General features: G+C 43.1%; 3 protein-coding genes across 9 annotated transcripts; all 3 read left to right on the top strand.

The window, feature by feature from the left end:
* The first annotated feature begins 1,038 nt into the window (after positions 1-1,038).
* Positions 1,039-3,712, top strand: LOC111855780 (uncharacterized). Its single transcript, XM_072713220.1, has 5 exons — positions 1,039-1,307; positions 2,021-2,347; positions 2,747-3,052; positions 3,368-3,448; positions 3,599-3,712. Exons 1-5 carry the CDS (start codon positions 1,247-1,249, stop codon positions 3,688-3,690), a joined length of 867 nt encoding a protein of 288 aa, XP_072569321.1. The 5' UTR covers positions 1,039-1,246; the 3' UTR covers positions 3,691-3,712.
* A 7,795-nt stretch (positions 3,713-11,507) lies between these two features.
* Positions 11,508-17,952, top strand: tiprl (TIP41, TOR signaling pathway regulator-like (S. cerevisiae)). Of its 2 annotated transcripts, none has more exons than XM_023835190.2 (8): positions 11,508-11,721; positions 12,363-12,492; positions 13,279-13,458; positions 13,891-13,990; positions 14,117-14,248; positions 16,121-16,216; positions 16,500-16,562; positions 17,079-17,952. In XM_023835190.2, the coding sequence occupies exons 2-8, from the start codon at positions 12,389-12,391 to the stop codon at positions 17,208-17,210; spliced, it is 807 nt and encodes a 268-aa protein (XP_023690958.1). In that variant the 5' UTR covers positions 11,508-11,721; positions 12,363-12,388; the 3' UTR covers positions 17,211-17,952. The 2 variants fall into 2 exon arrangements, with proteins under 2 accessions (XP_023690958.1, XP_023690957.1); XM_023835189.2 differs by having other exon boundaries at positions 11,714-11,817.
* A 549-nt stretch (positions 17,953-18,501) lies between these two features.
* On the top strand, positions 18,502-27,643 carry riox2 (ribosomal oxygenase 2). 6 transcript variants are annotated; one of them, XM_072713713.1, is made up of 10 exons: positions 22,266-22,352; positions 23,269-23,719; positions 23,801-23,920; positions 24,811-24,939; positions 25,401-25,504; positions 25,607-25,724; positions 26,761-26,929; positions 27,009-27,097; positions 27,187-27,294; positions 27,390-27,643. In XM_072713713.1, the coding sequence occupies exons 2-10, from the start codon at positions 23,279-23,281 to the stop codon at positions 27,558-27,560; spliced, it is 1,449 nt and encodes a 482-aa protein (XP_072569814.1). In that variant the 5' UTR covers positions 22,266-22,352; positions 23,269-23,278; the 3' UTR covers positions 27,561-27,643. The 6 variants fall into 6 exon arrangements, with proteins under 6 accessions (XP_023690953.2, XP_072569814.1, XP_072569815.1 ...); XM_072713714.1 differs by having other exon boundaries at positions 27,012-27,097; XM_072713715.1 differs by having other exon boundaries at positions 25,607-25,709.
* Positions 27,644-27,686: the final 43 nt, after the last annotated feature.

Below are 27,686 nucleotides of genomic sequence, written 5' to 3' on the forward strand. Positions count from 1 at the left end.
CACACTAGACTAGCAGGAACCACTTCTGTGTTTTATATTTGGGTAACCCGGGTAGTGTAGTCTGGTGTTGTTTTTGTTTTCCAAAAGTCAATTGATTTACTAAAAGAATATAAAACTCTATAGCATCTAACTACCTGGGAGAACTGAAAACAAGGCCTGGATTTGGAATCGAGGTCCAGATTTGAAGAGCCCTGCTCTATAGAATAAAGTTTCTTGCACTTTTGTTATTTTCTTTTCTTTGGTGCTGTCTACAGCCCACCTGGGGGAGGTGGGCACACAGCCTTGAATGTCTGCAGCTTAGTTGTGGTTCTAACACACTGCAGATGGTTTTGAAACCAGCACAGAGTGTGCCCCCCCCCTCCCCAATAACATGGCCTGCTCATCATATGATATAAACAGTAATAATAACAAATCATCAAGTTCCTGGATGGGATACAAGTCAAGACAGTCACTCTCATTATAAGGGAAGTGTAGAGATACCAATTCATGTAAACTCTAAGAGGAAAACCCACATGCACACTGAGATGTGCACGGAACTGGGAACAGGAAGTGAGGTCACAGTCCAAGATGTGTGAGACCACAGTGCACAGTGCTTTGCTATGCTATTCATTTAAAATAAGCCTCTGAATGATGTAGCCATTTAATCCTAAATTTGCCTCTCTCTCTCTCTCTCTCTCTCTCTCTCTCTCTCTCTCTATATATATATATATATATATAGTGTTTTTGGCTCCACGCTACAGCCCTCAGAAATACATATACATGCGTTTTACTTCAGTTTGTTACTATTACATTCTCTTTATATTTTCATCCCACTTCCAGATTCTGCAAGGATATGTTTGTATGTGTTTCTGTGGGTTATTATCTAAAGGGACCTATAAGATACTGTGCTTTTCATGTTGTAGAAAGAATAGAAACCTGTGAAAAAGAGCAGCTCAAAGCTTCAGCCCCCTTGTAATTACACCCCCTGAAGCCCCCCCGCCAAAGGCTCAGTGCTGTCGATACCCTCACGCAGAAATATTACAGGAGCTCAGAGTGGAATCCTCACATACCTTCCTGTTCTGTGCAGAAGGAAGGAAATCGGTGGAATAGCCTCCTCTCATTTGTAAATTTCATATGTTCTTATGTAAATAAGTTTTTTTACAATTTGGTGTTAATTTGGTCCTGTGCACATTTAGTTTCATTCATAGGAAGTTGTTTCTAAAGACTAGAGTTCGTCAGTCTGCCTGCTGCAGGGTGTGTTATTACAATGGGATTTACACAGACCTGCTTCATCCACATCTTTCTCGCGTTCCTCATCATGTTAACAGGTAATTTTTGTGCTGTATTGTTCCCATGATAAATTTTGATTTGTAGTGTATCCACTTAATCGAACAGTGAACTAGTATATAATCTGCTTCCTAGAGCTCCATTACTGTGTCTGTATTATTGGCTCATTCTTATATGTTAGGAATGTATTTAGTCCTGTTAGCAAGTTCTTTACAGTTATATTCCTATAATTATTTTATAGCAAGTTGTTTTTCATGTACAGAGCTAAAGAACTTACATATTACAGGAAGTGAGACATTCAACTTGATAGAAAAAAAACTAAGTGTATCCACTTAATCAAACAGTGAACTAGTTTTTAATCTACATCCTAGCTCTCAATTACTGTCTCATTCTTACATCTTAGGACTGTAATCTGTTAAGTTCTTTCCCATACTTCTTTAATGGCAAATTATTTTTTGATGTACAGCGATAGAGAACTTACATATTACATTAAGTGTGACAATCAAACTCATAGGAAAAAAAACACTGAAAATGAACTGAGGAAACTTATCAGAGCAAAAAGATCCCAGAAGCCTGTTGGATTTCGGGGTCATAACTGTAGAGCTACAGTCTGATACTTCTGGCGATTTTTTTAAATCTTTGCTTAATCTTGACTGTATTGAGCTTTAAATGATTACTTCTGCATGGTCACTGTTCTGTATATAAATCTTCCGTATCATATTTCAAACAGCTGCGATTCTCTTTATTCACACAGATGCTGAGGGCATCATCACCATCAAAGCAAACAAAGGGCAGAAGATCCCTCTCCACTACTATGTATCTGAGGACAGTCTTAATAAAACATATACTTTCAACTGGAGGAAGAATGGAACCTCTACAGTCATCTGTTATTACCGTGTGTCAAACAATACCATGATTGACAGCAACTGTGGATCCCGTTATGTGATCGAAGGACGACCTCTGCAACTTTACTTAACAAATGTCAGCTTCAGTGACTCTGGTGTCTACAACTGCTCTGTGACAAAAGTCATTCCCCCACCAACCGAGGAGAAATTCTGTTTGGTGGATCTTCTAGTTGAAGGTAATTATGTCTTTTCAGACGCTGCATGACCAGTCTTTGTTAACAATAGTAAATGATTACGGTCACACACAATAATAAGCAATAATCTGTTATGTTACATTCAACCAAAATGTGCTGAACTATAATAATAATAATAATGCATTTTATTTGTGTGCGCCTTTCTAAAACCCAAGGTCACCTTACAACTGGGCACTTAATGGAGAAATACACATGTGTGATTAGCATGTGAAGTGAGAGACACACGTGTGAAGAAAGCTTCAGCTGTGTTTGCATGACCCTCTTTAAGAAAATGTCACTGTTCTGTCCTCATACACCCAACTGACTGCTAAAGTAATTATATTGGTTATAAAATCCATAGACTCCGTCTCACGCCCGTCACACTGTCCCTCTGTTCTGTAGGTGCAGCTCGTCCCACGGTGTCCGTGTCCTGGGTGGAGGGGCCCAGCGGGGACTCTGCGCTGCTCTGCTCCGTTCAGGACTTTTACCCAGAGAGCATAGAGCAGGTTTGGCTCCAGGACGGACTCCCACTGAACGTGACCCCTGACAGACGCAGCTCAGTCAACCCAGACGGCTCCTACACCCTCGACTCCTACTCGTCTCTGACAGCAGCGCATGCTGAGGATGTGCTCTGTTCCTGCTGGGTCAATCACTCCTCTCTGGACCTGCCCCTCAACTACACATTTCAGTGTAAAGAACACAAAACAGGTGCTCATTGGATTACTATCATATCACCAAGACACATACTGTATATAAAGTTATATATAGTGTTTTTGGCTCCACGCTACAGCCCTCAGAAATACATATACATGCGTTTTACTTCAGTTTGTTACTATTACATTCTCTTTATATTTTCATCCCACTTCCAGATTCTGCAAGGATATGTTTGTATGTGTTTCTGTGGGTTATTATCTAAAAGGACCTATAAGATACTGTGCTTTTCATGTTGTAGATATTGATTTTCTGTACAATTCAATTAGATTTTTTATTCTACACATTAATGCTTATACTATTTCATTGCAGCTAGAGTGGCTGTTCCTATACTTTGTGGAATATTTGGTGTGATGATCATTTTCCTTGTTTTTCTGCTGTATAAGAAATTCAGTAAGTTTTTATTCTTTCTTGTATATATAATGTATAATGAATTATACCTGTAATATACCTACTACTCTAGGATCAAATTTAAATTTGGCAAAGAAATTATCAAAATTGTTCTTGCTGGAAGATGAGTGTCATTTTTATTTTATTTTTCAGAAACAGTCCTCTGTACCTCTTTTGGATCCGTCAACACACCGGCCCCCGACGTCCAGGATTCACTGAACAATCCCATTTATTCAAACCTTTGAGAGCAGCAACCAAACGCAACACATAATACTTGACTTTCTTCAAGTCTTAAAAAAGCAAAACCTGTTAAGAGCCCAGGTGTAATTGCTTATATACACTCACCTAAAGGATTATTAGGAACACCTGTTCAATTTCTCATTAATGCAATTATCTAATCAACCAATCACATGGCAGTTGCTTCAATGCATTTTGGGGTGTGGTCCTGGTCAAGACAATCTCCTGAACTCCAAACTGAATATCAGAATGGGAAAGAAAGGTGATTTAAGCAATTTTGAGCGTGGCATGGTTGTTGGTGCCAGACGGGCCGGTCTGAGTATTTCACAATCTGCTCAGTTACTGGGATTTTCACGCACAACCATTTCTAGGGTTTACAAAGAATGGTGTGCAAAGGGAAAAACATCCAGTATGCGGCAGTCCTGTGGGCGAAAATGCCTTGTTGATGCTAGAGGTCAGAGGAGAATGGGCCGACTGATTCAAGCTGATAGAAGAGCAACTTTGACTGAAATAACCACTTGTTACAACCGAGGTATGCAGCAAAGCATTTGTGAAGCCACAACACGCACAACCTTGAGGCGGATGGGCTACAACAGCAGAAGACCCCACCAGGTACCACTCATCTCCACTACAAATAGGAAAAAGAGGCTACAATTTGCACGAGCTCACCAAAATTGGACAGTTGAAGACTGGAAAAATGTTGCCTGGTCTGATGAGTCTCGATTTCTGTTGAGACATTCAAATGGTCAGAATTTGGCGTAAACAGAATGAGAACATGGTGGTGGTGTAATGGTGTGGGGGATGTTTTCTTGGCACACTTTAGGCCCCTTAGTGCCAATTGGGTATCGTTTAAATGCTACGGCCTTCCTGAGCATTGCTTCTGACCATGCCCATCCCTTTATGACCACCATGTACCCATCCTCTGATGGCTACTTCTAGCAGGATAATGCTCCATGTCACAAAGCTCGAATCATTTCAAATTGGTTTGTTGAACATGACAATGAGTTCACTGTACTAAAATGGCCCCCACAGTCACCAGATCTTAACCCAATAGAGCATCTTTGGGATGTGGTGGAATGGGAGCTTCGTGCCCTGGATGTGCATCCCACAAATCTCCATCAACTGCAAGATGCTATCCTATCAATATGGGCCAACATTTCTAAAGAATGCTTTCAGCACCTTGTTGAATCAATGCCACGTAGAATTAAGGCAGTTCTGAAGGCGAAAGGGGGTCAAACACCGTATTAGTATGGTGTTCCTAATAATCCTTTAGGTGAGTGTATATTTGCTATATATACTCCATTCTAGTAACTTAACTTATGGCCAAAAGCTAGTAATGCAAACATTGTGGGTTCAAGTCCCAGAGAGTACACCCAAATTGTAACCTTTCTCTCTACTATAAGTGGCTCAAGATATATGAGCTAAAAAATATTATTTCATATTTTTCCCACATACTGTATAGTGTCACATAATTGAAATATTTTTTGTGAATCATAAATTTAATATTCGCACAATTTCTAGACATTGGTTAGCTTAATTTTGGTTAAGAGTGAAATTCATACTAACATACATTTGTAACAGTGTTCATAACATCTTCTTGTAGTGCATTTAGTTGGTGCTCTTCATGCAGGCTGCCTGCTTTAACATCTTTACTCCACTCGCTGTTTAACGTATGGAAACATAAACACTTTTCCCGACACATTGAGAGCGATATATCGTGTGCTTCATGAGGCTTCACCTGCCCCTCTTGAAATTGTGGCCTCACATCTCCACAGTTTTAGATTTATGCCAATTCACTTCCCCTGGATGTTGCTAATGCTTCCTGAAGGTGATGTCAGTCATGATGCAGTGGATACAGCTCCGAAATGCCGCCCTCTAAGTAAAGCACTATGGAGAGCCCAGACAGTGCTCAACTGAGCAGTGCAAAGATGGCATGTGACCAGATGAGTCATTCTTCTTCCTGTTCATATTATGTAGACCAGAGGTGCCCAACTCCAGTCCTGAAGGGCCGGAGCCCTGCACATTTTTGGGTTTCCCCTCATTTAAGACACCTGATTCAACTCATTGTGCTAATTACCACACAGCTCTTGAGCTGAATCATTTATGGTGGAACAGGGAAAGAACTAAGCTACACAGGGCTCCGGCCCTCCAGGACTGGAGTTGGGAACCCCTGATGTAGACAGACACATGTGCAGTACATACTGAAAACAACCCAGAGGCCAGAGGGCTTGTTTTCTTGTGTCGGTCATTTTGTACTGTTCATCCTCATAGGTTACATCCACTCTACACACCATAAGACGAGAGGTAAACAGCAATGGTACCAAGTCATGATGACATAATTTTTACCCATTAGCAAGCATTTCTGTACTGATGGGACGGCAATATTCCAGGATGGCTACACCGCCAAATCCACATCCAAGAGTGACTAAAGAGGATGTAATCGTCCTGTTATATCCGGGTGAGCTCAGCACTGTTCACCAGCAAACAAACCAGATTTGCAGAGCAGCATGTCAAGCAGTGTTTTCCACCACCCAAACACCATGGACCAAACACTTCTATCATCCATGCCTAGTGCATAGAAGCAATTCCATTTAATTTTCATTTCAGTATCAGGCACTTGTATCCAACCTAACATATAATAACTGAGAAAGCAGGGTCAGCCAGTCCCGTTAGCAATTGGGGTTAAGGGTCTTGCCTGCTCAGTCAGCCATGTGATTTGAACCTGGTGAACTTCCAATCACAAGCCTCAGAAGCCTGATCCACAGAGCCACACACCACCCTATCTGGGTACTTCATTATGGCCTCCTGCATTGACAGTTTCCTCTATGTCTTTAGAAATCTATGAGAATCAACCTTGTGGACCAATATGCAAACCATCGAGTCATTCAGACCTGATTTTATTCAGACCCTGTTTTTTTTTTTTTTTTTTTTTTTTTATTGCCCACCACCACCCCCCCTCTGCGGAGGACAACTTTATTTTACATTACATTCAAGAGTAAAGATTGTGGCCGCTCCGAACTCACCAGTACCGTGGAAAAGGAGAAAAACAGGGGGGGTACAAAAACAACAGCGTAACAATAACAGACATCAATCACCATGGGGAGAGGGGGAGAGAGAAAAGAAAAAAAAAAAAAAAAAAAGGTATACAGAAATAATAACACTAATAATGTAGGCAGGATGGAAAAAAGATGAAGTATAGGGGAATACAGAATACAAACAACCATAAGAAACATAACACTCATCAAACAACAAGAATTATAACAACATCAGTGATACTAATAATAATTAATACAAATCGGTATTATATATATGTAGCATACACACACGTAATCGTACCGTTATATATGTATATTTCAATTCCTAAATCTATAACATACCCTAAAAAGTAATAATAATAATGATATTGATCGCTCAACCAGTCTTGTATGCATGTGCAAGTGTAGGTGTGACCTGATTTGTCATTGGATGTGCTGGCATTTAATGCCGTCAGGGGAGGCGGCAGCACCCCCCCCCCCCCCAGGCCCAAGGCGAAGGCAGGAGAACCAGGCAACCGAAGTCACCCTACTGCCCCCCCGGCACAAGGGCCCACAGCCACGCATCCCAGAGACAACCACCCGCCCAACCCGAGAGGGAGCCCGCGAGGGACTAAGGGGGCGCCAACCCCCGCACAGGGAGGCCCGCAGAGGGAGGACGGGCAGCGAGCCCCCCAGCCCCACCCGCAACCAACCCACCGGGGCAGGCGGGTCCAGGGCCGAAGGGCCCCACCCACCGGGACCACCCCCCCCACCCCCCGGCGGACGGCCCCCCACACACCGGGGGAGCCCCAGCCCCCCCAGCCCGTCCCCCAGGAGGACGGGCCGCCGCCCACCGCAGCGACCCGGCACGCCTCCCCCCCAACACTGCAGGATGATCCAAGGGGGGCCCATACAAAGAGCCCCCCCCCCACCCGGGAGCGGACCCACGGCGACCGGGGAGCGGCAGACACCCCGCCCAGCCCAGACCGAACCCCCCAATCCGCCTAGCAGGGCCCAGAGCGTCCCAAGATTCCCCGGACCGCCCGCCAGGGCCCCACCACGGCGCAGCAGAGCCAAGCACCACCCGGCCCGCGGCCCAAGAGAGGAGGCCGCCCATACCCGCCAGGGCCACCCGAACCCCCCCATGATGGGTCTTCCCCCCGGCGGGCCACCCCACCAGCACAGGGCCAGAGACAGAGAGTTCAGACCCTGTTTCACTGCAGTGAACATCAGCTTTTAGTGTTTATCAGAGTCCTGCAGAATATTCGCAGTCCTGGCTGTCATTGGTGACTCTTTGAAGAAGATGATGATGCCATACAGAAATTGATTCCCTTCCAGTTTTTTTAAAAAGACGACACATCGTTTCTGATGTTTCGCCCACCTATGATTGTGCCTCTCATTTCAGGCTGACTGGTCTTTTCCATTTGCATTTCACTGCTTATCTAACATTCATCTACCAGAAACAGTCCTCAGTCATCTGAAATGTCTTTGTCATCCAAACCTTTACTCAAGTAGATTTATTATTATGAAGAAGTGAAAAGTCTACACTGAGTGACCAGTGCACAGTGTAAAGTGATTGTTATGTTTTTATTTTTGTTAGGAAGCTAAAACAGTGTAATGCACGGTGTCAAACTGCAGACCTGGAGGGCCGGAGCCCTGCACATTTTTGGGTTTCCCCTCATTTAACTCACCTGATTCAACTCCTTGTGATAATTACCACACAGCTCTTGAGCTGAATCATTTGTGGTGGAACAGGGGAAGAACTAAGCTACACAGGGCTCCGGCCCTCCAGGACTGCAGTTTGACACCCCTGGTGTAATGTATTTAAACAAATCCCATAAATAACCAAAAACAGGCTGCAGGTAACATATTACATTTTGTTATTTTATTCATTACTCAGAGATTTCCATACGAAATTAGACCCTTTCTTAGGAATCATACTGTGTCTGCTTTGAGTACTCTTCTTTGCTCTTCATCAACTCAATCATGATACACCATAACTGAACTGAGGAAACTTATCAGAGCAAACAGATCCTCGTGTGTGCCACACTCCCTCATTAACCACGTGTGCTACCCCGATTGTGACCAGCTGTTTTCTGTCAGTTTGTTTTATCCTGTGTATTTAAGTCCACGTCTGAGTCTGTACCCCCAGATCCGTCATTAATGTTTATCTTGTGCTGCTCCCCGCTTTGTCAATAAACCCCGTTTTTTTGATCCTCGTCTCCTGAATCTGCTTCCCGACTCCCCGCTTGTGCAGCGGACGTGACAATAACCATATGAAAGAGGCTGAAATCTGTCTTTATTTCTGCCCATGCAACAAAAGAAAACTAAAGAGAAAGGAAACAGTGTCAACAATAAATATGACCAGCAAGCATTTCAATGACAGCTGTACACAGAGACAGCTTGATGAAGAATCATAAGCAGCAATACCAACAACAATAATATTAATAATAATAAACAGCATAAAGTTACCTGCCTGCATATACCCTTTTAATCCATAAATTTATCCATTTTGTATATCTGCTTATACAAGTTCTGGGTTGCAGCCAATCAGAAATCTGCCCTCAGAAGCACAGGGAAGAAGGGGGGGGGGGGGGACACCCTGCATGGGATACAAGTCAGTGACATCATAGGGAAATTTAGAGACACCATCCTTCTGTGTACACTGGGGGTGTTTCTCAATATGCATACTGGACTGTAGTGGTGTTCTTGTTTACCCATTTGACATCATCTTCCATTGCTGCAGACCAGTTCCAATAGTCAAGAATAGAAGTCAGACCACAGTGCTCAGTGTTTGGCTGTTCATCTAAACAGGCTCTGAATGGTGCCGTCATTTAATCCTAAATTTGTCTTTGCAAATCTATGAAATGGATTTGTGTTATTGTGTCCAAGCCTTGAGAAAGACATATATGTGAATTTAACTTCAAATTGTTACTATTACATTTTTACATTTTCGTTCGACTTCCTGATCCAGGTCTGATGTGTTTGTGGGTGTTTTTGTAACTTACCATCTGAAGGGGCAAGATAGACCAATAAGATTTGGTTTTCATGTTGTAGAAAAAGCAGAAATCTATGAAAAAGAGCAGCTCAGCGCTTCAGCCACCCTGTAGTTACACCCCCTGAATCAGCTGTGTTTGCATGACCCTCTTCAGGAAAATGTCACTGTTCTGTCCTCATACACCCAGCTGACTGCTAAAGTAATTATATTGCTTATAAAATCCATAGACTCCCTCTCACGCCCATCACACTGTCCCTCTGTTTTGTGGGTATCTCTCATATTAATACTGAGATATACTGTGAGTGACATATTGGTTATAAAATCCATAGACTCCCTCTCACGCCCGTCACACTGTCCCTCTGTTCTGTGGGTATCTCTCATATTAATACTGAGATATGCTGTGAGTAACATATTGGTTATAAAATCCATAGACTCCCTCTCACGCCCGTCACACTGTCCCTCTGTTCTGTGGGTATCTCTCATATTAATACTGAGATATACTGTGAGTGACATATTAGTTAAAAAATCCATAGACTCCCTCTCAAGCCCGTCACACTGTCCCTCTGTTCTGTAGGTGCAGCTCGTCCATGTGTGTCTGTGTTCTGGGTGGAGGGGCCCAGCGGGGACTCGGCGCTGCTCTGCTCCGTTCAGGACTTTTACCCAGAGAGCATAGAGCAGGGCTGGCTCCAGGACAGACTCCCACTGAACGTGACCCCTGACAGACGCAGCTCAGTCAACCCAAACGGCTCCTATACCCTCGACTCCTACTTGTCTCTGACAGCAGCGCATGCTGAGGATGTGCTCTGTTCCTGCTGGGTCAATCACTCCTCTCTGGACCTGCCCCTCAACTACACATTTCAGTGTAAAGAACACAAAACAGGTGCTCATTGGATTACTATCCTATCACCAAGATACATATATAAAGTTATGCAATAAACATAAAAATTGTCCTTTTTTTGAATTCTGCACAATAATATTTATGTTATTTCATTTCAGTTGGAATTGCAATTCCAATATTTTGGGAGCATTTTGCGTGACGATAATTTTCCTTGTTTTTCTACTACATAAATAATTCAGTAAGTTTTTAATTTTTCTTTCATGTACAATTGAATGAATTATACCTCTACATAATATACCTAATACGATGCTTCATGAGATCGTCTCTAGGATTGAATGTTAATTTAAAAAGAGGTAATCAATGTTGAATGAAGATGAATGATGAATGGGTCCACCCACACAACTGCTTCTGACGTCCAGGAATCACGGAGAAATACTATTTATTACGAGCTTATAGGGACTAGTAGCTAAATACAACACAAATTGACTTTTTCCAAGCCTTAAGAAAGAGGACCCAAAGAAGAAAAAAAAAATAATTTCAAGACCCTCACAGGTCAACGATTGTGTATGTACTTTCCGCAAGAATGCCCCTTTTTTGAAAAGAAAGAGTTTATTCCTTGAAGCGCAATTGTTCTGTCCTATGAGCACATTTATATGAAGTAGTATTTTGGACATCCAAAACATGAATATTTTATCGTTAGAAATCCTCAGATCATTGTTCACCACTTGAAAGACTTAACGATAAACTGCGAACTATTTCATTCTTGCTTAGATGCTTTAATTCACCTTTGTTTATAACCTCATCGGTAACTTTTTCCTTCTAAAAATGTAAACTTTAATATATTAAGCAATAATTAAATTACCTCACTATATCTCTTTCAATAAATTCTGAACTGCTGAACTAATCATTGGCATGAAGTGGTATTTTTATGCTTTACAGCGGAACGATTTCATCTGAAAGACTTCCCTCCGAGCACATTTCTGTCCTGGACCAAGTCACATAGTTTTCAGTTTAATTCTCTTAAATTTATTTTGGTATTTTAATTGCATTTTATGCACAATTATGTATATACATGCTATAGAAATTCTATAAAGGCTACAATTTGTCTTTCTTCAGTCAAAGTAATGATTTTATTTCTTAATGCTTTAGCGGAACGACTGCTACGATCGAAGCTTTGTTACGTCGGAAGGTATTTCATGAAGCTCATTTCACGAGGACCGCTGTTTTTGGAAGAAGTTTATTTAATAAATATTTATGCGTAAATACAAAAAAGAGGAAAGTTGTGGTATGTCGTACTCATTTGGAGTGCTTGTGTCCGTCTAAGATACAAATTACGGCGCAACAACTGGTTATGATTTTTTGTCTAGCTGTGGTGAAAATGGCTAACTAGCTAGGTGTGTGGCTGTAGTGGGACTAAGGATCCTAATCCCATCTATTCCAGTACCTGTATTAATTTGAATTATTATTATTATTATTTACAAATCTGATAAGTATTTCGGTGCAGATGATATGATTTCAGTTTGTGTAGAACATAGCGTCGTTATGCTAACAGTCATGTTTGCGAAGCATTACCACTATTCTGCAAAGTGAAACCTTTAGAACTGGTACACGAAGCAGGTTCTTGGATTCTGCATATATCTAGCTTATTGTTATTAAAATAGTATAATCATTGCCACCTCTGCAATTCCCGGCATTACATTTATAAAAGTCGAAATCTCGTAATTGAAATCTTGTAAATGATCTCATAAGTGAATGTATCATTTATGGATTATGTCACGTGCACTAATTGTACCGATGTCATTTACGCTATTCACCCTGTATTGCTTTTAGATTTGTTGTTAGCCACCTTGGCAGCCATGATGTCCCATGGATTTAAAAGCAGTAAACAAGACTTCACATTTGGACCCTGGAGAGTTACCGCCGCGAAAACCCACATAATGAAATCTAAAGACATTGAACGGTAAAAAAACGAGGGGAAAAGTTTACTTTTGTTACTGATTTCCTGCTCAAAAATAATGATTTCCAACTCTCCCTTTACGGGTTCCGTTCATTTGCTTTTGGGACATTCATTATGGAGATAAATTTATGCCTAAAATAGTCGTACGTTAGAAATAAATTGCAAATCTGAAAAAATATTTGTATATCTGTACGTTGATCTGTAGGCAAAGAATTTGCAAGTACACTACTACTGTGACATTTACAACACACATTCAGTTCGCACTGCACGTGTGGCACTGTAGGCTTACAGATTATCGTTTTACGAGAGTAATTTGGAGAGTTTGTAGCCGATAATGTGCAATCGATTCATAGGCGTAGGTTGATACATTTACATCTAAAGTAACAGTAATTAAATGTCAACACGATTTCGTAATTTTATGAAACACAAATCCATATTCAGAGTTGCAGCATGTGTACCTGTGCCTGTTGCCTAAGAGTCAAGAGTACAATCTTCATTTGCATTTACGAATCGCAGTTTACGAGCTCACGAGTTTATGGTTTTCAAGTTGCGATTACAGTGACGGTTAATGCATTTGCAACTTCAGTATTACCTAGACGAATCACTAGTTACGCTGGCAAAGTTACGTTGCCAGTGGATTTTAACGAAGAAAAACTCACTTTGATTTCGGATTTGCAGTTAATTTTTTTGTGTACGATTTCTTTAAACATAGACCTATCGCCCTAATACATACCCATGTTAACCTGTGGTTAAAAGCGCTCAATTAACATTTCTACACCTTCATTGCAGCTTAGCGGATGAGATGCATATGCCATCTCTGCCCGAGATGCTGTTTGGGGACAACGTGCTGCGCATTCAGCACACAGATGGTTTTGGTATCGAGTTCAATGCCATCGACGCCCTCAAGCGCGTGAACAACATGGAGGATTCGGTGAAAGTGGCCTGTGCCCAGGAGTGGCAAGAGAGCAGGTAAGAGAAGAAGGGAAATGCTACTAAACCCACACTGTCAGCCAAAGACTGATTTGACCCAATGGGAATCTGCAAAGCCACCAGAGTGATGGGGGCTAAATCAATCAGTGATTAATTGCATGCAAGTCCCTCCCTCACCTGGTGTAATCCTATTTTCCCCTTTGCTAGTCATAGGCCGATGTAGTAGTACTTTACCATAACTGTAAATGCATACACTACTGAATGTTAACCTCTCTTATCATACACCTAGTATTCACTCCTCTCTTTTGTGCATATTGTATTTATTCTTTTTAAATGTTTTGCCTTAATTGTTATTCGTTCATTGTCATGGTGCCTTCAACAATAGCAAGCTGTGCCAGCAAATATTTCCATCAGCCTCAGTCATGAGGGATTAAAGATTCTGATTGTTATTTCTCAATTGTGAACTTAAAGAGCGGACTCGGAACATTCCAAAGAAGTGGTGAAACGGTATGACTGGACCTACACTACTGATTACAGAGGCACCTTGCTGGGGGATGAGTTGAAGATGAAGGTGAGATTGTTTCCCTGTCAGCCGATTTAGTCGGGAGGCTTGAACGTACACTGACAACTTTAACGCACTACAAGGAAAATCACCGCGATTAAACGCGTCCGTCTGCATCCTGGTCCGCCCCCCTAGGTGATGCCCACCACAGAGCGTATCGATATGGAGAAGCTGAAGGCCCGTGAGCAGATCATGTTCTTCGAGGAGGTCCTACTGTTTGAGGATGAGCTACATGACCATGGCGTCTCCATGATCAGCGTGAAGATCGTGAGTCGCCCGGAGAGCTGCCTCCCCCCCACCCCCACCGCCGCCTCCTCCATTAGCCACAGGTTCTCTGTTAAAACGGGGACATTTTGGGTCTCAAAAAACTAACATTAAGATTCAAGTTTTATTTGTCACATACACAAGCGTACACTATACATGTCAGTAGATGAATGCTTTTTCCACCTGCTTCCAGGATTGTGCAAAAAAATTAGCAATACAATAATAATAATAATAAGTTTTATTTAATTAGTGCCTTTCCCACACTCAAGGAAGCTTTACAAGTATAGAATAGTGATGCTTTATTGATCTCTGTGGGGAAGTTGTAGGTGAGAGCAAGCTTGGGGGTCCCAGCACAGGGTCAGCCAGTGTGCAGAGCCCCTGGAGCTGGGGGTTAAAAGCCTCGCTCAGGGGCCCAATGGCGGCATTAGTCGCTCCAACATTCGATGCAGCGGCTACCCAATCATGGACACAAGAAAAGAAAAAAATAGTGATCAGTGTTGACCAGGGGACCAACGAGATCTCATGTCACATGACGAGATTTCTCGTTGGAGTGAACAGCGGTCTCGCGAAGGCGTTGTAATCAGCTGCTGTAAGCATGTCGGCGTCTGACGAAATTACCTTAGCAGATGCCCCAGACACTTTTAAATGTTTTGTGTGGCAGCATTTTGGGTACCCGTTGGAAATATAAACGGCGAAAGGGTGACAGACAAAACATGAACCATCTGTAAGTATTGTAGGAAAATAATGCCGTACACAGTGGCTAACGCTACTAATAGGCAAATCCATTTGCATAGCTCTTTACTTAAATCCACTGCACCGGTGAAGAAAACATAAAAAAAATGCTTTATGTTTCTTATTTATATTGTTTTATTTATATTCTATTTTATGTTCAATTTAGAACTCAAATAGGACAGAAGCCTGTCATTTGAGTTTGTGGTGAAATATTTTATGGTGCTAGATATTTGTTCTGTTCTTTACTGCATATGATGATGGTGATTTATTTAAAACATTTCACCATACAGCTGCATTATTTAGTATTTTTTGTCTTTCAAATTAATCAAATAAAAGGGTGCTTTCAAGTAATATATTTCCTCTTTGAATTTTTTCTTAAAATATCGTCTCGTGAGCCCAATACCGTGTATCGTTTCATGGGCTGAGTATATCGTCACACCTCTAGTGTTGGCACAGAACATCACACAATAATGAAATGTGTCCTCTACATTTAACCCATATGTGGCATCGTGACATAGCAGGGGGCAGCTAATTCAGCGCCCGGGGAGCAGTGCTTGGGGGCGGTACCTTGCTCAGGGTACCTCAGTGGTGCCTTGCTGGTCGGGGATTCGAACCTGCAATCTTTCAATTACAAGTACGCTTCTCTAACCATTAAGCCAGCACTGCCCACTGAGAGAAAAATTATATAAATAGATTAATTGAAATAGCAATACGTATGACAATAGAAATAAAAGCAATAACAATACAAATAAAAATCAATGGTATTAGTAACTGTATTTTCTGTATTTAGTTAAGATGGTTTACATCAGGAAGAGTAAAATGAAAAGTCAGGAGTAAAGAGCATAAAATGTACTTGCAGAACAAGTATGAGCACTGATTACAGGTCATACAAAACAGTCAGAATGCAACAGATACTGCTACTGTAAGGAGTTCCAAAGAAGCGGAGACGTTTTGGGCCCCTTTGAAAATATTGAAAGTTGAAAATATTTAATGTGGCAATAAATCATCATTCAGGAAGGGTCTGATGGCATTTTTGCCTGTTTCTTTGACCCTCAGTAAATATTGTAGGTATAGTTTCACACGCATCCCAGATGTTTCCAACAGATTGGCTCTGATGGTGTCTTTCTTTCCTTCTTGGCAAAGAGAGTGATGCCCACGAGTTTCTTTGTGTTGCTGAGGTTCTTCCTGCGAGTGGATGGAGTTCTGATCCGCATCAATGACACACGAGTCTATCACGAGGTGGGTACCGCAGGCAAAGCCACTCTGAGTGTGTGTGTGTGTATGTGTGTGTGTGTGTGTGTGTGTGACAGGCATTTCTAAATCAGCATTAATTGCATCTTTTATTTTGTGTTCAAACGTATCTGATTTTTTTTCCCCACCAAAGTACTGTACACACTTCACAAAATCGGGCAGACTTCATGTGTTGCAGATAAAATAGAGCTATATTAATAATATTTTTTAATGACTAACTTCTTATAAATTAGGGTAATCGTATTTTAATGCATTCTTTTTTCGCTTTCAGGGTGGTAAGAATTACATGTTGAGAGAATTCAGCACCCGGGAAAGCAAAGTTTCTGCACTACGGGTAAGACCGTGGAATCCGTAAATTACTTTTAGTGTGTTTATTTGCCTAGTTGATGCTTTCATCCAGAATAGTTTAGATTTTAAAACTTTTTTCCCAGTGCTGTACATTTGATCACAGTACTTAATGTGAATTGCATCTGTTGAAATGTATCTTTTTAGGAGCAGTGTGTGGATCTGCAGGTTAGCATTCTGAGCCTGTGATCAGAAGGTCGCTGGTTCAAATCCCATGCTCTGCAGAGTGATGTCACTGTTGGGTCCCTGAGCAAGGCCCTTAATTCAAGTTGTTCCAGGGACCGTCTGACCCAGCTTTCTCAAAAAAATGTACATCACTTAGCATAAAAGTCTCTGCTAAATGACATGAATGTAAGGCACATGGAAGTAAGGTGCATAAGTGAAAATACCGGTTGTGATATAGACGCCTGCTTTGCTCATTCGATGGTGACGGTGTCACTGCGGGAGAATCAGACATGGGGTGGCTCTTTGACCCCCTCTAACTTGCTTCTTGCTCCTCCTGCAGCACGTGCCCCCGGCCCTGTACACCGACCCAAACGAGATCGCCCAGTACCTCCCGCTGCGGCTCACAGAGTGCGAGAAGCTCGAGATGCCCGAGCGGAACTTGCCGTCGGGCTCCGCCGACATGCAGCAGTGAGCGGGAGAGACCCAGCCGGACACCGGAATCCCTCTGGCTCCAGTCGGACTCTGGCGTGGGACGGGAGGATAGAGGCTAACCCCTCCCTCCCACAGAAACCCAGATCTCTCTCTGACGGACGATACGTGCAAATATCCATCAAGCACAAGATCCCCAAACGGCCGATTTGGCATGATTGAGGGTTCTGTTTAATCTGGGATGGTTTCTTTTTTCATGACATAATCTGTCTCATTTCTACATATTTAACTGTCAAGCTTTAAAATGGTGCATATCTCATTTCCTTATTTAAAGCCTAGGTTTTTGGGCTTATTGTAAATCACAACACAGCTCTTTTTCTTTTTTGAACTGAACAGCAGTAGAAATATGCACGATTAACAAGACATACAGGACTGCTTTTATGTAGTAAGCTTGCCAGTATCCCTTGCAGGGCTATGTAAATTAGCTGCCTTTGTACCCGAGCCAGAGATGTAACATTTGTGTATTTTGTTATATATTTAAAAATGAAATGTATAGTTGTGGCTTCACCTTTAGGGGGCTTTCAGAATCAAGGTTGAGTCTTTTTGAATGTGTGAAAATATTACTTTTAAGCAAAACTTTAGGTCTCTGTTTTTTTGAACATTTGCATAATATGTATTGAAAACCTTGCAGGAAAAAAAAACATCCATTTCTCAGCTGATGTCCGTCTTACACCATGTTGTCCTGACTTTGTATATTGGGATTCTAAATATGTTCAAAATCTGAATCTGATTTTTCTGACTAATTTTTTTTTCAGTGTTTCAAGTCTGAAGATAAGGTCTAAATTTTAAGGCTGTGTCAGCATCCATACCACCTGCAATTCAGACTAGGTAATCCACCTGAAGTTAAGCTGGTTTGGGCCTAATGGGAGAACATCTAGGAAAGCTGGGTTGCTGCTGGAAGGTGTTGGTGTGGCCATCCTGTGGTCTGTGTGGATCCCAATACACTGATGGGGATACTGTGGCCAGCAGATCAGCACATTCCTGTGGTCAGTGTGGATACCAATGCCCCAGTACAGTGATGGGGACACTGCTGTAAAAATGGTGCCATTCTTTCGATGAGACGTAAAACCGAAGTTCCAACTCTGTGTTTATAAAAAAAAGATCCGTGGGCATCTTTTGAAAGAGTAGGGGTGGTACCCTGATCTCCTGACTAAAATTGCCCACGGTGGCTCTTTCAAATCTGGCCTCCTAATCCAGTGTTTCCCAACCCAGTCCTCGGGGAACCCCGGACAGTCCACATTTTTGCTTCCTCTCAGCTCCCAGTGCACCTGTACCAGGTATTCTGTGTTTCTGATTGGCTGGGAGCAAAAACGTGGACTGCCCAGGGTTCCCAGAGGACTGGGTTGGGAAACACTGACACCTAATCATTTACCATATATAAATGGTGAAATCTCTCCTTCCCCTTCACCATCTTAGCTACTGTGTGGTGAGCGTACTGGTACAGAATGGCTGCCATCACATTATCCAAGGTGGGTGCTACAAAGGGATAGGATCGCCACCTGTTCCGGTTTTCCCGGGATTGTCCTAATTTTATTGATATCGTTCCCGGAAAATTAATATTCTTTCCCGGGACACGAATTGTCCCGTTTTTTTGTGAAAATCTATTTGGAAATTTGGAATTTCGTAGTTTCAAATAAAACCTCAATAGGATTCCTTCTTCCGCTATTCTTTTTTCTTCCTGTTTTTTTATACATCCAATCCTGTGTCCGTAAATGTTTAAAAACTTGTAAAACACAGTGACTATTGGCCATATCTGTTTTAATTTGATTGGTAGCAGAAACACAAAACTTACCTTAATTGTTACCTAGCAACTGCGTGGGCTGTCGGTCTACGTATACGTTCATCCACGACCACACCGTGACTTAAACTGCTAGCTAGAGGTAACGTTAGTTTTTAAAAGACTTTATATTTATTTTGTCGGTTTTGTGAAATGTGGGAGTGAAGGGCGAGGAGGACAACAAAACTATCGGACGAGCCACCGGCGTCAAAGAAAAAGCGATTTACAACATGTAACTCAGAATTGGCAAAAGAGAAAAGTTTTCCGAATGGACAAGGCACAACCAAAGAGACTTGGGGGTACTGTACAAAGCAGAATTCCCCAATTAGCTGGATAACCAAACGTGAAACTTGTCCAATAGGAGGAGAGGAAAGCGACATTCCTTTTAGACAGTCCTTATATTTGGCTTAATTAGTTACCTGGCTAATGAAGACTGCATTGTGGAATACCCCTCCCCCGCGTCCTCCGCCACTCGTGTTTTGTGTCCATCCAAAATTTCAGTTAAATATGAAGGATGAACAGCGCTGAAAATTCATGCAAAAACTAAGTAGCACTAGAGTTTTGCATTAAGCAAACGCACAAATGTAAATAAACAGATAGATAATTTGGTTATCTGTCTATCATGTTTGGAGCGGAAAGCATTCATTGAGGGACAGCAGGGATTTCTGCACGTGACAAATGTCAGCGTTAGGTTGTCCAAATCCATTAAGTTATTTAAATATAATAATACATATAATAATGCTTTCACTGCTAAAGGGATTATACATTCTGACATATTAGGGATAGGTTTTGTAATAGATTATAATTAGACAATATATATTTACTCGTTAAAGCAATAAAATCTGTAACCGCTTCCGTGACGACATACCTTTGCCCTTATTGGCTGAAGAGTTTAGTTACACGCATGACGTTTATATTCCAGGAAGTTCCAGTGCGTTATCTGCTATTTCTCCTGAATATCACGTAAAGCAGTGAGAACTGGTTTTCAGTTAATTTACCTAGTAAAATAAAGTTTAAATAAATTACATAAATGCTCTAATAGTACACGTAAGTTAGTGGTTTATTTATTGTTAGTTACTGTAATGTTGCGCTGCTTTATTTGTTTAATCGTCCAGTCTGTGAAGAAGGCATTCGAGTAAGAATTGCATTGTACTCTGTACATGACAATAAAAACTAGAATCCTAAAATCCTAGACAAACGTGTATTTGATCTTTTTCCTGTCAGCTATCTTCTTACACAGGGCCACTATACATGTGTGTGTGTATGTGTGTATATATATATATATATATATATATATACACTCACCTAAAGGATTATTAGGAACACCATACTAATACGGTGTTTGACCACCTTTCGCCTTCAGAACTGCCTTAATTCTACGTGCCATTGATTCAAGAAGGTGCTGAAAGTATTCTTTAGAAATGTTGGCCCATATTGATAGGATAGCATCTTGCAGTTGATGGAGATTTGTGGGATGCACATCCAGGGCACGAAGCTCCCGTTCCACCACATCCCAAAGATGCTCTATTGGGTTGAGATCTGGTGACTGTGGGGGCCATTGTAGTACAGTGAACTCATTGTCATGTTCAAGAAACCAATTTGAAATGATTCGAGCTTTGTGACATGGTGCATTATCCTGCTGGAAGTAGCCATCAGAGGATGGGTACATGGTGGTCATAAAGGGATGGACATGGTCAGAAACAATGCTCAGGTAGGCCGTGGCATTTAAACGATGCCCAATTGGCACTAAGGGGCCTAAAGTGTGCCAAGAAAACATCCCCCACACCATTACACCACCACCACCAGCCTGCACAGTGGTAACAAGGCATGATGGATCCATGTTCTCATTCTGCTTACGCCAAATTCTGACTCTACCATTTGAATGTCTCAACAGAAATCGAGACTCATCAGACCAGGCAACATTTTTCCAGTCTTCAACTGTCCAATTTTGGTGAGCTCGTGCAAATTGTAGCCTCTTTTTCCTATTTGTAGTGGAGATGAGTTGTACCCGGTGGGGTCTTCTGCTGTTTTAGCCCATCCGCCTCAAGGTTGTGCATGTTGTGGCTTCACAAATGCTTTGCTGCATACCTCGGTTGTAACGAGTGGTTATTTCAGTCAAAGTTGCTCTTCTATCAGCTTGAATCAGTCGGCCCATTCTCCTCTGACCTCTAGCATCAACAAGGCATTTTCGCCCACAGGACTGCCGCATACTGGATGTTTTTCCCTTTGCACACCATTCTTTGTAAACCCTAGAAATGGTTGTGCGTGAAAATCCCAGTAACTGAGCAGATTGTGAAATACTCAGACCGGCCCGTCTGGCACCAACAACCATGCCACGCTTAAAATTGCTTAAATCACCTTTCTTTCCCATTTTGACATTCAGTTTGGAGTTCAGGAGATTGTCTTGACCAGGACCACACCCCTAAATGCATTGAAGCAACTGCCATGTGATTGGTTGATTAGATAATTGCATTAATGAGAAATTGAACAGGCGTTCCTAATAATCCTTTAGGTGAGTGTATATATATATATACATATATATATATATGGATCAGAAGTTGGTTATTGTAAAAAAAGTAATGTGCATGCAGGTGATATTTGTATAGATGTATCTACACCCTTCTTGCAGTGCTGCCATTGCAGTCAGGTCTCTCAGACTACGAGGAGTAGAAGTTGTCCGACTTGGCTGCGGTATACTCCACCCCTGCAGCTGCCGGCAGATCTCGCTCTACGTCACGTCAGCTGCAGACAGACCTAAGCCCAAGTCGAATGCAACCAGTGTATTTGCAAAAGTGGTTTAACCCACAAAAGAAAAAAAAATTCTGAGTGTTTTTCCACAAATCATAGGTGGTAACCCTACACAGGCGTGGGCGAACCAGGTCCCCTTGGGTCTGTAAAGCACCGTGTGTGTAGTGAGAAGTGCTATATAAATGAGGGTGAACTGAAATTCCAGACTGATTGTACAATTAACATCCTCCATTAATCATTGTAATTTACTGAATGGTGCATTAACTACCAGTCTTTCAACAATGATTGTAACCTTTCAACATAATAGGTGTTCATGCTGTGTGCTGTCTGGTCAGAGGAACATTAACATGATCAGAACCCATACCAGTTTTGTAAGATTGTGTGGTTGCTTAGCGGGGGGTGGTCCTGTGCTTTAGGTTGGGTAAGCGCGTGCACCGAAACACCCCTGATGTATATTGTTAACATAATGCCATATTAGTATTTTCCGTCTCGGAACACTTTTTTCCACGATTTGTTTCCTGTCAGATTATATTTTGCGTAACACCGCTGCTCACACGTGCGCAGCAACACTAAAGACAGTACGTGAATCCTTGAGCAAAAGTAAGTACGTGCAGTTCATTGACGTAATTAAACCGCTTGCTTTTTTTGTTATAATCCAATGTAATCTTTTAACGGCCTGGGCTACTACTGTACTGTCAAAACCAAATGCGTGTTAATGAAGAAATTGAAATATATGCAATTGCAAATTACTTTAATGCAGGTTTTATGTATTGATTTATAAATGTTCTGTATATTTACAGCGTTACAGCGATAGTGCATAGTTCCCCTGGCTAATTTATTTAACTCCCACCTCCAGGGGTGCCGCACACTGACTGACCCTGTGCTGGCACCCCCAAGCTTGCTCTTACCTGCATATGTGTCTGTGTGTCTCATGGAAAGTAAGATGGGATATGTGTAGAGAAGCCTTCCACCGACCTTGTATTCTTACTTGTACAAATGGTAAATAAAAGATAATTTAATTTCATACAAACACTTGGTTTGTAGGAAGCTGTACTGAAAATATACAGGGATATGCATGTCAAATTTGTTTTGTAATACAGACACTCCCTGGCTTACGGTGGTCCGTGTTACGATATTTCGACTTCACGATGGGAAAAATTTTCACATTCAGTACATTATTCTATAAATTACATGAGATATTCAGCACTTTTCTTTTAAAATTAGGCTTTATGTTAATGATTTTTCCAAACTGTAGTGTTCATAAACAGAACACTAAGTGTTCTAAGCATGTTTTTAATGTAGGCTAGGCTATATTGTTTGCGTACCGTATAACGTTGGGTGTACCATATTATAAATGCATTTTCGCTTTATGACAGGTTTATTGGAACTTAACCCCATTGTAACCTGGGAAGAGACTGTACTTGTTCTGTTTTTAGACATTTTTAATTTGACACCCTTAGTTTACTCTATAATATTTCGCACTAACCATAATCTGTGCATTAAAACTTTTTTTTAGACAGACAGTGATGCCAAGAAATAGGAAATCAGCAGCAACGAAGGACGTAAAGGGGGATGGTGTCCCCCCTAAGCAGAGGCGAATGGAGGAGCCCCCCAAAGATGTTCCTTCACCCCTTAATTTCGACAGTCCCTCCAGCCTCTTCCAAAGTCTGATCGCGCCTCTGGGAGTGGAGGAGTTTTTCCGGGATTACTGGGAGAAGAAGCCGCTGCACCTGCAACGCCGCGACCCGGCCCTGGTGGCCTATTGCAGCACGCTCTTCCAGCTCTCCGACCTGAAGGGGCTGTGCAGCCGGGGCCTGCAGTACCCTACCGATGTCAACATCTGCCACTGTGTCGACGGCAAGAGGAAGCCAGTGGCCAGAAGGGGGCGCGTGATTTACAGTGAGCTGAAGAAGGAGTTTAACAAGAACAGGGTCACTATACAGTTCCACCAGCCGCAGCGCTTTAAGGTGAAAGATGGGGTGGCATGACAGAATGGGGATCCCCCACCCCCCAGCTCAGTCAGTCTAATTCTACTGTTTCCGGTTCAGGATGAGCTGTGGAGGATCCAGGAGCAGTTGGAGTGCTTCTTCAAATCCTTGGTTGGCTCCAACGTCTACATAACGCCGCAGGAGTCACAAGGGCTTCCCCCGCATTACGATGACATCGAGGTGAGTGGGGGGGTGGGGGGGGTGTTTGTGCTTGAATGTCCTTTAAATACTCGTTCAGGTGTTGGGTGTGACTCCACCGCCTGCTTGGGTGGTCTGTGCCTGTGATCAGAAGGTCACCAGTTCAAATCCCATGCTTGGCATAATTGTCACATCCCTTGAGTAAGGCCCTTATGCTCCTGAAAGATGCTCCGGGGGCACCGGATAAATGGCGGACCCTGAGCTCTGGCTCTAAGCTTCTCACTTGTGTGTTTGTGTATGTCTCAGTGGAGAGCAGGACGGGATATGCAAAAAGAAGCATTTCAGTGTACCTCTACTCTAGAGCTGTGTCTATACTGCAATTGATCAATAATCAGTTTGTCACAAATTTTCATTGTTGAATGGAAACCTTGCACGGATGTATTAATTCATTGCAGTACCATTTCGTACCGGCAGATGGCAAATGGCAGAATGTCAAATCATATGCGATTTATGTGGCTAAGTGCACTGCAATGCAAGTGAACTATCCGCCTATGAAACGTTACACTACAAGTATAATGTTTCATTCTATAAGCTTTCTTCCCCCACATTTGCTGTTTTAAAAACTATGCCTAGTTGTATAGTTTATGCAACTTGGACTTGAAGTGCTTAACAGCTTTATTTAGGGTACTGACTCATCCTTGGTAGTTAATGCCTGTTTATTAAACTTGTCTTGCTTTAAATTTGAGTAGTTTGATTATTTCAGTATTGTAGTGGTAACCATTAGGACACCATGGTAATACTGTGATATTATGATGCATTGAATCATAACGCTGGTATTGTGATGCGTAGTGTATCATGGGCTAGTTGGTAATACCCAGCCTTGGCGTCCTCATCCTCAGACGAACCGCAAATGAAGTGCCATTTCATTGCAGGCGTTCGTCCTGCAGCTGGAGGGCGAGAAGCACTGGCGTCTCTACCAGCCCACGGTGCCCCTGGCGTGCGAGTACAGCCTGGAGCAGGAGGATCGCATTGGCAGGCCTACCCACGACATTGTGCTGAAGGTGAGCGACACGGCGCCCCCCCGAAGGCCGCAGGGCTCATTGCTGCCACATGGAATGGTTCTGATCAGCCCCTTGCTAACTGCTAATCTGATTTTAAGTGATTCTGAATGTGGTGTAACTGTTGGTGCCTGACAGCAGCTCCAGCATCTCTCTGACTTTCATTCATTATAGTGTGTGACGTTTACAGGTTACAGTCATCCACACTCTTTAAAGCTAATTGGAAGCCCACAAGTGCAAAAATAACAGCTCTGTACAACTGTGGTGTGTGGAACAGCTTCTCTGGACACGCTGGTAGCAGTTGGCTACCCTTGAAATGTTCTAGAGGTGGTAATGGGTCCTGCTGAGTATTAGTTATGTGTACCTTACAAAGTGCCACTGAGTGTGTGTAATATGCATGTATATAAGATACAGTATGTGGTGGGTTCTTGTTGCCGAGTCCCTGAGCTGCCCTGTCCTCGCAGCCTGGGGATCTTCTCTATTTCCCCAGGGGTATTATCCACCAGGCAGATACCCCAGCGGGGGTGGAATACTCCACCCACCTAACCATCAGCACCTATCAGAACATGTGCGTGAGTACCGTCTCCCAGCATGCTCGGCCGGACCGCATGCTGCAGGGCCCTAACTTCTGGCTGCTCCTCCTCCCTCCCTCCCTCCGATGGCATCCCAGGTCCTGGGGGGACTTCCTGCTGGATGTTCTCCCGGGCTTCCTGTTCGACTCCATGAAGAGTGACGTTGGCTTGAGGGAGGGCATTCCCAGGGAGCTGCTGACGGTCTGGCTATTCTCCGTATCCCATCCGCCCTCCATCACCTAACGACCCAACGTGCTGCGTCTGACTGATGACACAACAGGATGCTTTCCTGTGTCAGCCTGTATTTGCATCAACACTGATCTAGAAAAATCCCCTATTTCCAAATTTGATATTTTTTCTCTCGCTCAGGCAGTGCTGTTATCTATACAACTTAACTTTTAATCTCTCCATACAGCCGCAGAAAAAATTGAGACCACTCTATTTTTAAACAAATATGCATTTTTAAATCCTGGTTTAATCCTGGTTCTGCTGGCAGGAGGCTACATTGAGCGGCAGGATGCTTTCAGGTTCAAAATTTCTAAGACCACAGTACACAAGAATAAGGTGAAGCAGGAGACACTGGGAACGACCAGAAACCAGCCAGGTAAAGGGCGGAAGCCACATTCTAATGCCAGAGATGACTGCGAACTTATCTGACAGTTTCTCATGAATCAGAGGATGACATCAAGTGACCTTCGAAAGGAATCGGAAACATTACGTGCAGGTGTGAAGTGCACTGCTAGGACAGTCCATATCAGACTCCTAGAAGCAGGACTGAAGCCCCATAAAGCAAGGAAGAAGCCCTTCATTAAAGAGAAGCAGGGAAGAGCCAAGCTGCAGTTTGCAGAAAAATACATATTATTCACAGACGCACACTCATAAATGGAGAAATGAGTGACACAAAAAAAATTGTGCTGTGGTCTCTTAATTTTTTCCGTGGCTGTATATATTTTTAGATATTCTGTTTGAACATTGTTTTGGGTGAGGTCTTCAGATGAGTCATTCTGTCTGTTTTTCTGTTTATGAAAATAACATGTATATAAGTCACAGTGCATATTATGAGGCCCCCATGAGCAGCGATTTGGGCCATTTTGCAGATTCACGTCCTGCCGCATTCGTGTTCGTGCCAGAGTATCTCATCCGGGTCGATTCTGTGAAACGCACTCCCACTCCCCGTGCTCGGATAGCCCCGTGCAGGTCCGTCTGACTCTGCTATCCGAGCTGACCCCCCCCTTGCACTCCTCCCCTGCAGGGCGGCGCCTCCCGGTGCCCAGACACAGCCAAGCGGCTGTCGGGCCTCTTGCGGCAGCTGGCAGACAGGATGGAGCTGGGTGGCGAGCTCCGCTCCGCCGAGATGCAGAGGGACTTTGTGGCCAGTCGGCTGCCACCGTACCTGCAGGAGGGCGATGACGTCTCACCAGGTGGGAGTTGGGAGGGATGGCGCAAGCCCTGTTGCCATGGTGATAGACCTGCCTCACTGTGTGTGTATATGTGTCATAGCAGGCAAGATGCCAGCACTGGAGGACACGGTCTGTATGCGGTTCAGGGACCATATACTGGTGACTGTGGAGCTCAGCCAGGAGAGAACGGTGAGTGCAGAGTCTGTCCCCAGACCCGCCATTATTCATCTGAATGTCAGCGTCCGTACCGACATGCTGTCTGTGCTTCTGGTGCCCAGGATGAGCCCAGAGAGCTGGTGGTCTTTGTGTTACACTCTCTGAGGAACAGCAGGAAGACGCACATGATGGGGGAACAGGAGGAAGACGAGGATGATGAAGAGGGACAGGTAGCCCCTCCTTCACCAAATCACAGCCATTTGTTGGAAGACGCCTTTATAATGATTTTAAAACGTAACTGCTTCCACCCCCCCTCTCCCCCCAGACACAGCCTGGCAGCCAAGGCCTGCGCTTCCCCATCTCCCACCTGCAGGCCCTCCGGCAGCTGCAGAGCACAGAGCGCCTCCCGGTGGCCAGGCTGCAGCTGCAGCTCGACTCAGACAAGCTGAACCTGGCCATGGCCCTCTGGTCCGAGGGGCTGCTGCACGTGTGCTAGGCGCAGTAAAATCCCTGCGACTCTGGTGTCAGCCACATTGCATGATGGGAAATCATGCAATAAAACGAATGTGGATGAGCTCAGGACCTCTGTTTAGGTTTGTGGCACAGTAACATATTAAAGACC

Source organism: Paramormyrops kingsleyae, chromosome 6 (assembly GCF_048594095.1).
Source record: "Paramormyrops kingsleyae isolate MSU_618 chromosome 6, PKINGS_0.4, whole genome shotgun sequence".
Taxonomy (NCBI): domain Eukaryota; kingdom Metazoa; phylum Chordata; class Actinopteri; order Osteoglossiformes; family Mormyridae; genus Paramormyrops; species Paramormyrops kingsleyae.

Coding starts and splice junctions, on each gene's coding strand:
- LOC111855780 (XM_072713220.1), top strand. CDS start 1,247: ATGGGATTTACACAGACCTGCTTCATCCACATCTTTCTCGCGTTCCTC. Junction 1,308..2,020: donor GTTCCTCATCATGTTAACAG/GTAATTTTTGTG, acceptor TTATTCACACAG/ATGCTGAGGGCATCATCACC. Junction 3,053..3,367: donor GTGTAAAGAACACAAAACAG/GTGCTCATTGGA, acceptor ATTTCATTGCAG/CTAGAGTGGCTGTTCCTATA.
- tiprl (XM_023835189.2), top strand. CDS start 11,787: ATGCGTAAATACAAAAAAGAGGAAAGTTGTG. Junction 13,459..13,890: donor CAGGAGTGGCAAGAGAGCAG/GTAAGAGAAGAA, acceptor GTGAACTTAAAG/AGCGGACTCGGAACATTCCA. Junction 13,991..14,116: donor GGGATGAGTTGAAGATGAAG/GTGAGATTGTTT, acceptor CCGCCCCCCTAG/GTGATGCCCACCACAGAGCG.
- riox2 (XM_023835185.2), top strand. CDS start 23,279: ATGCCAAGAAATAGGAAATCAGCAGCAACGAAGGACGTAAAGGGGGAT. Junction 24,940..25,400: donor CCCACGACATTGTGCTGAAG/GTGAGCGACACG, acceptor CTGTCCTCGCAG/CCTGGGGATCTTCTCTATTT. Junction 27,295..27,389: donor AGGATGATGAAGAGGGACAG/GTAGCCCCTCCT, acceptor CTCTCCCCCCAG/ACACAGCCTGGCAGCCAAGG.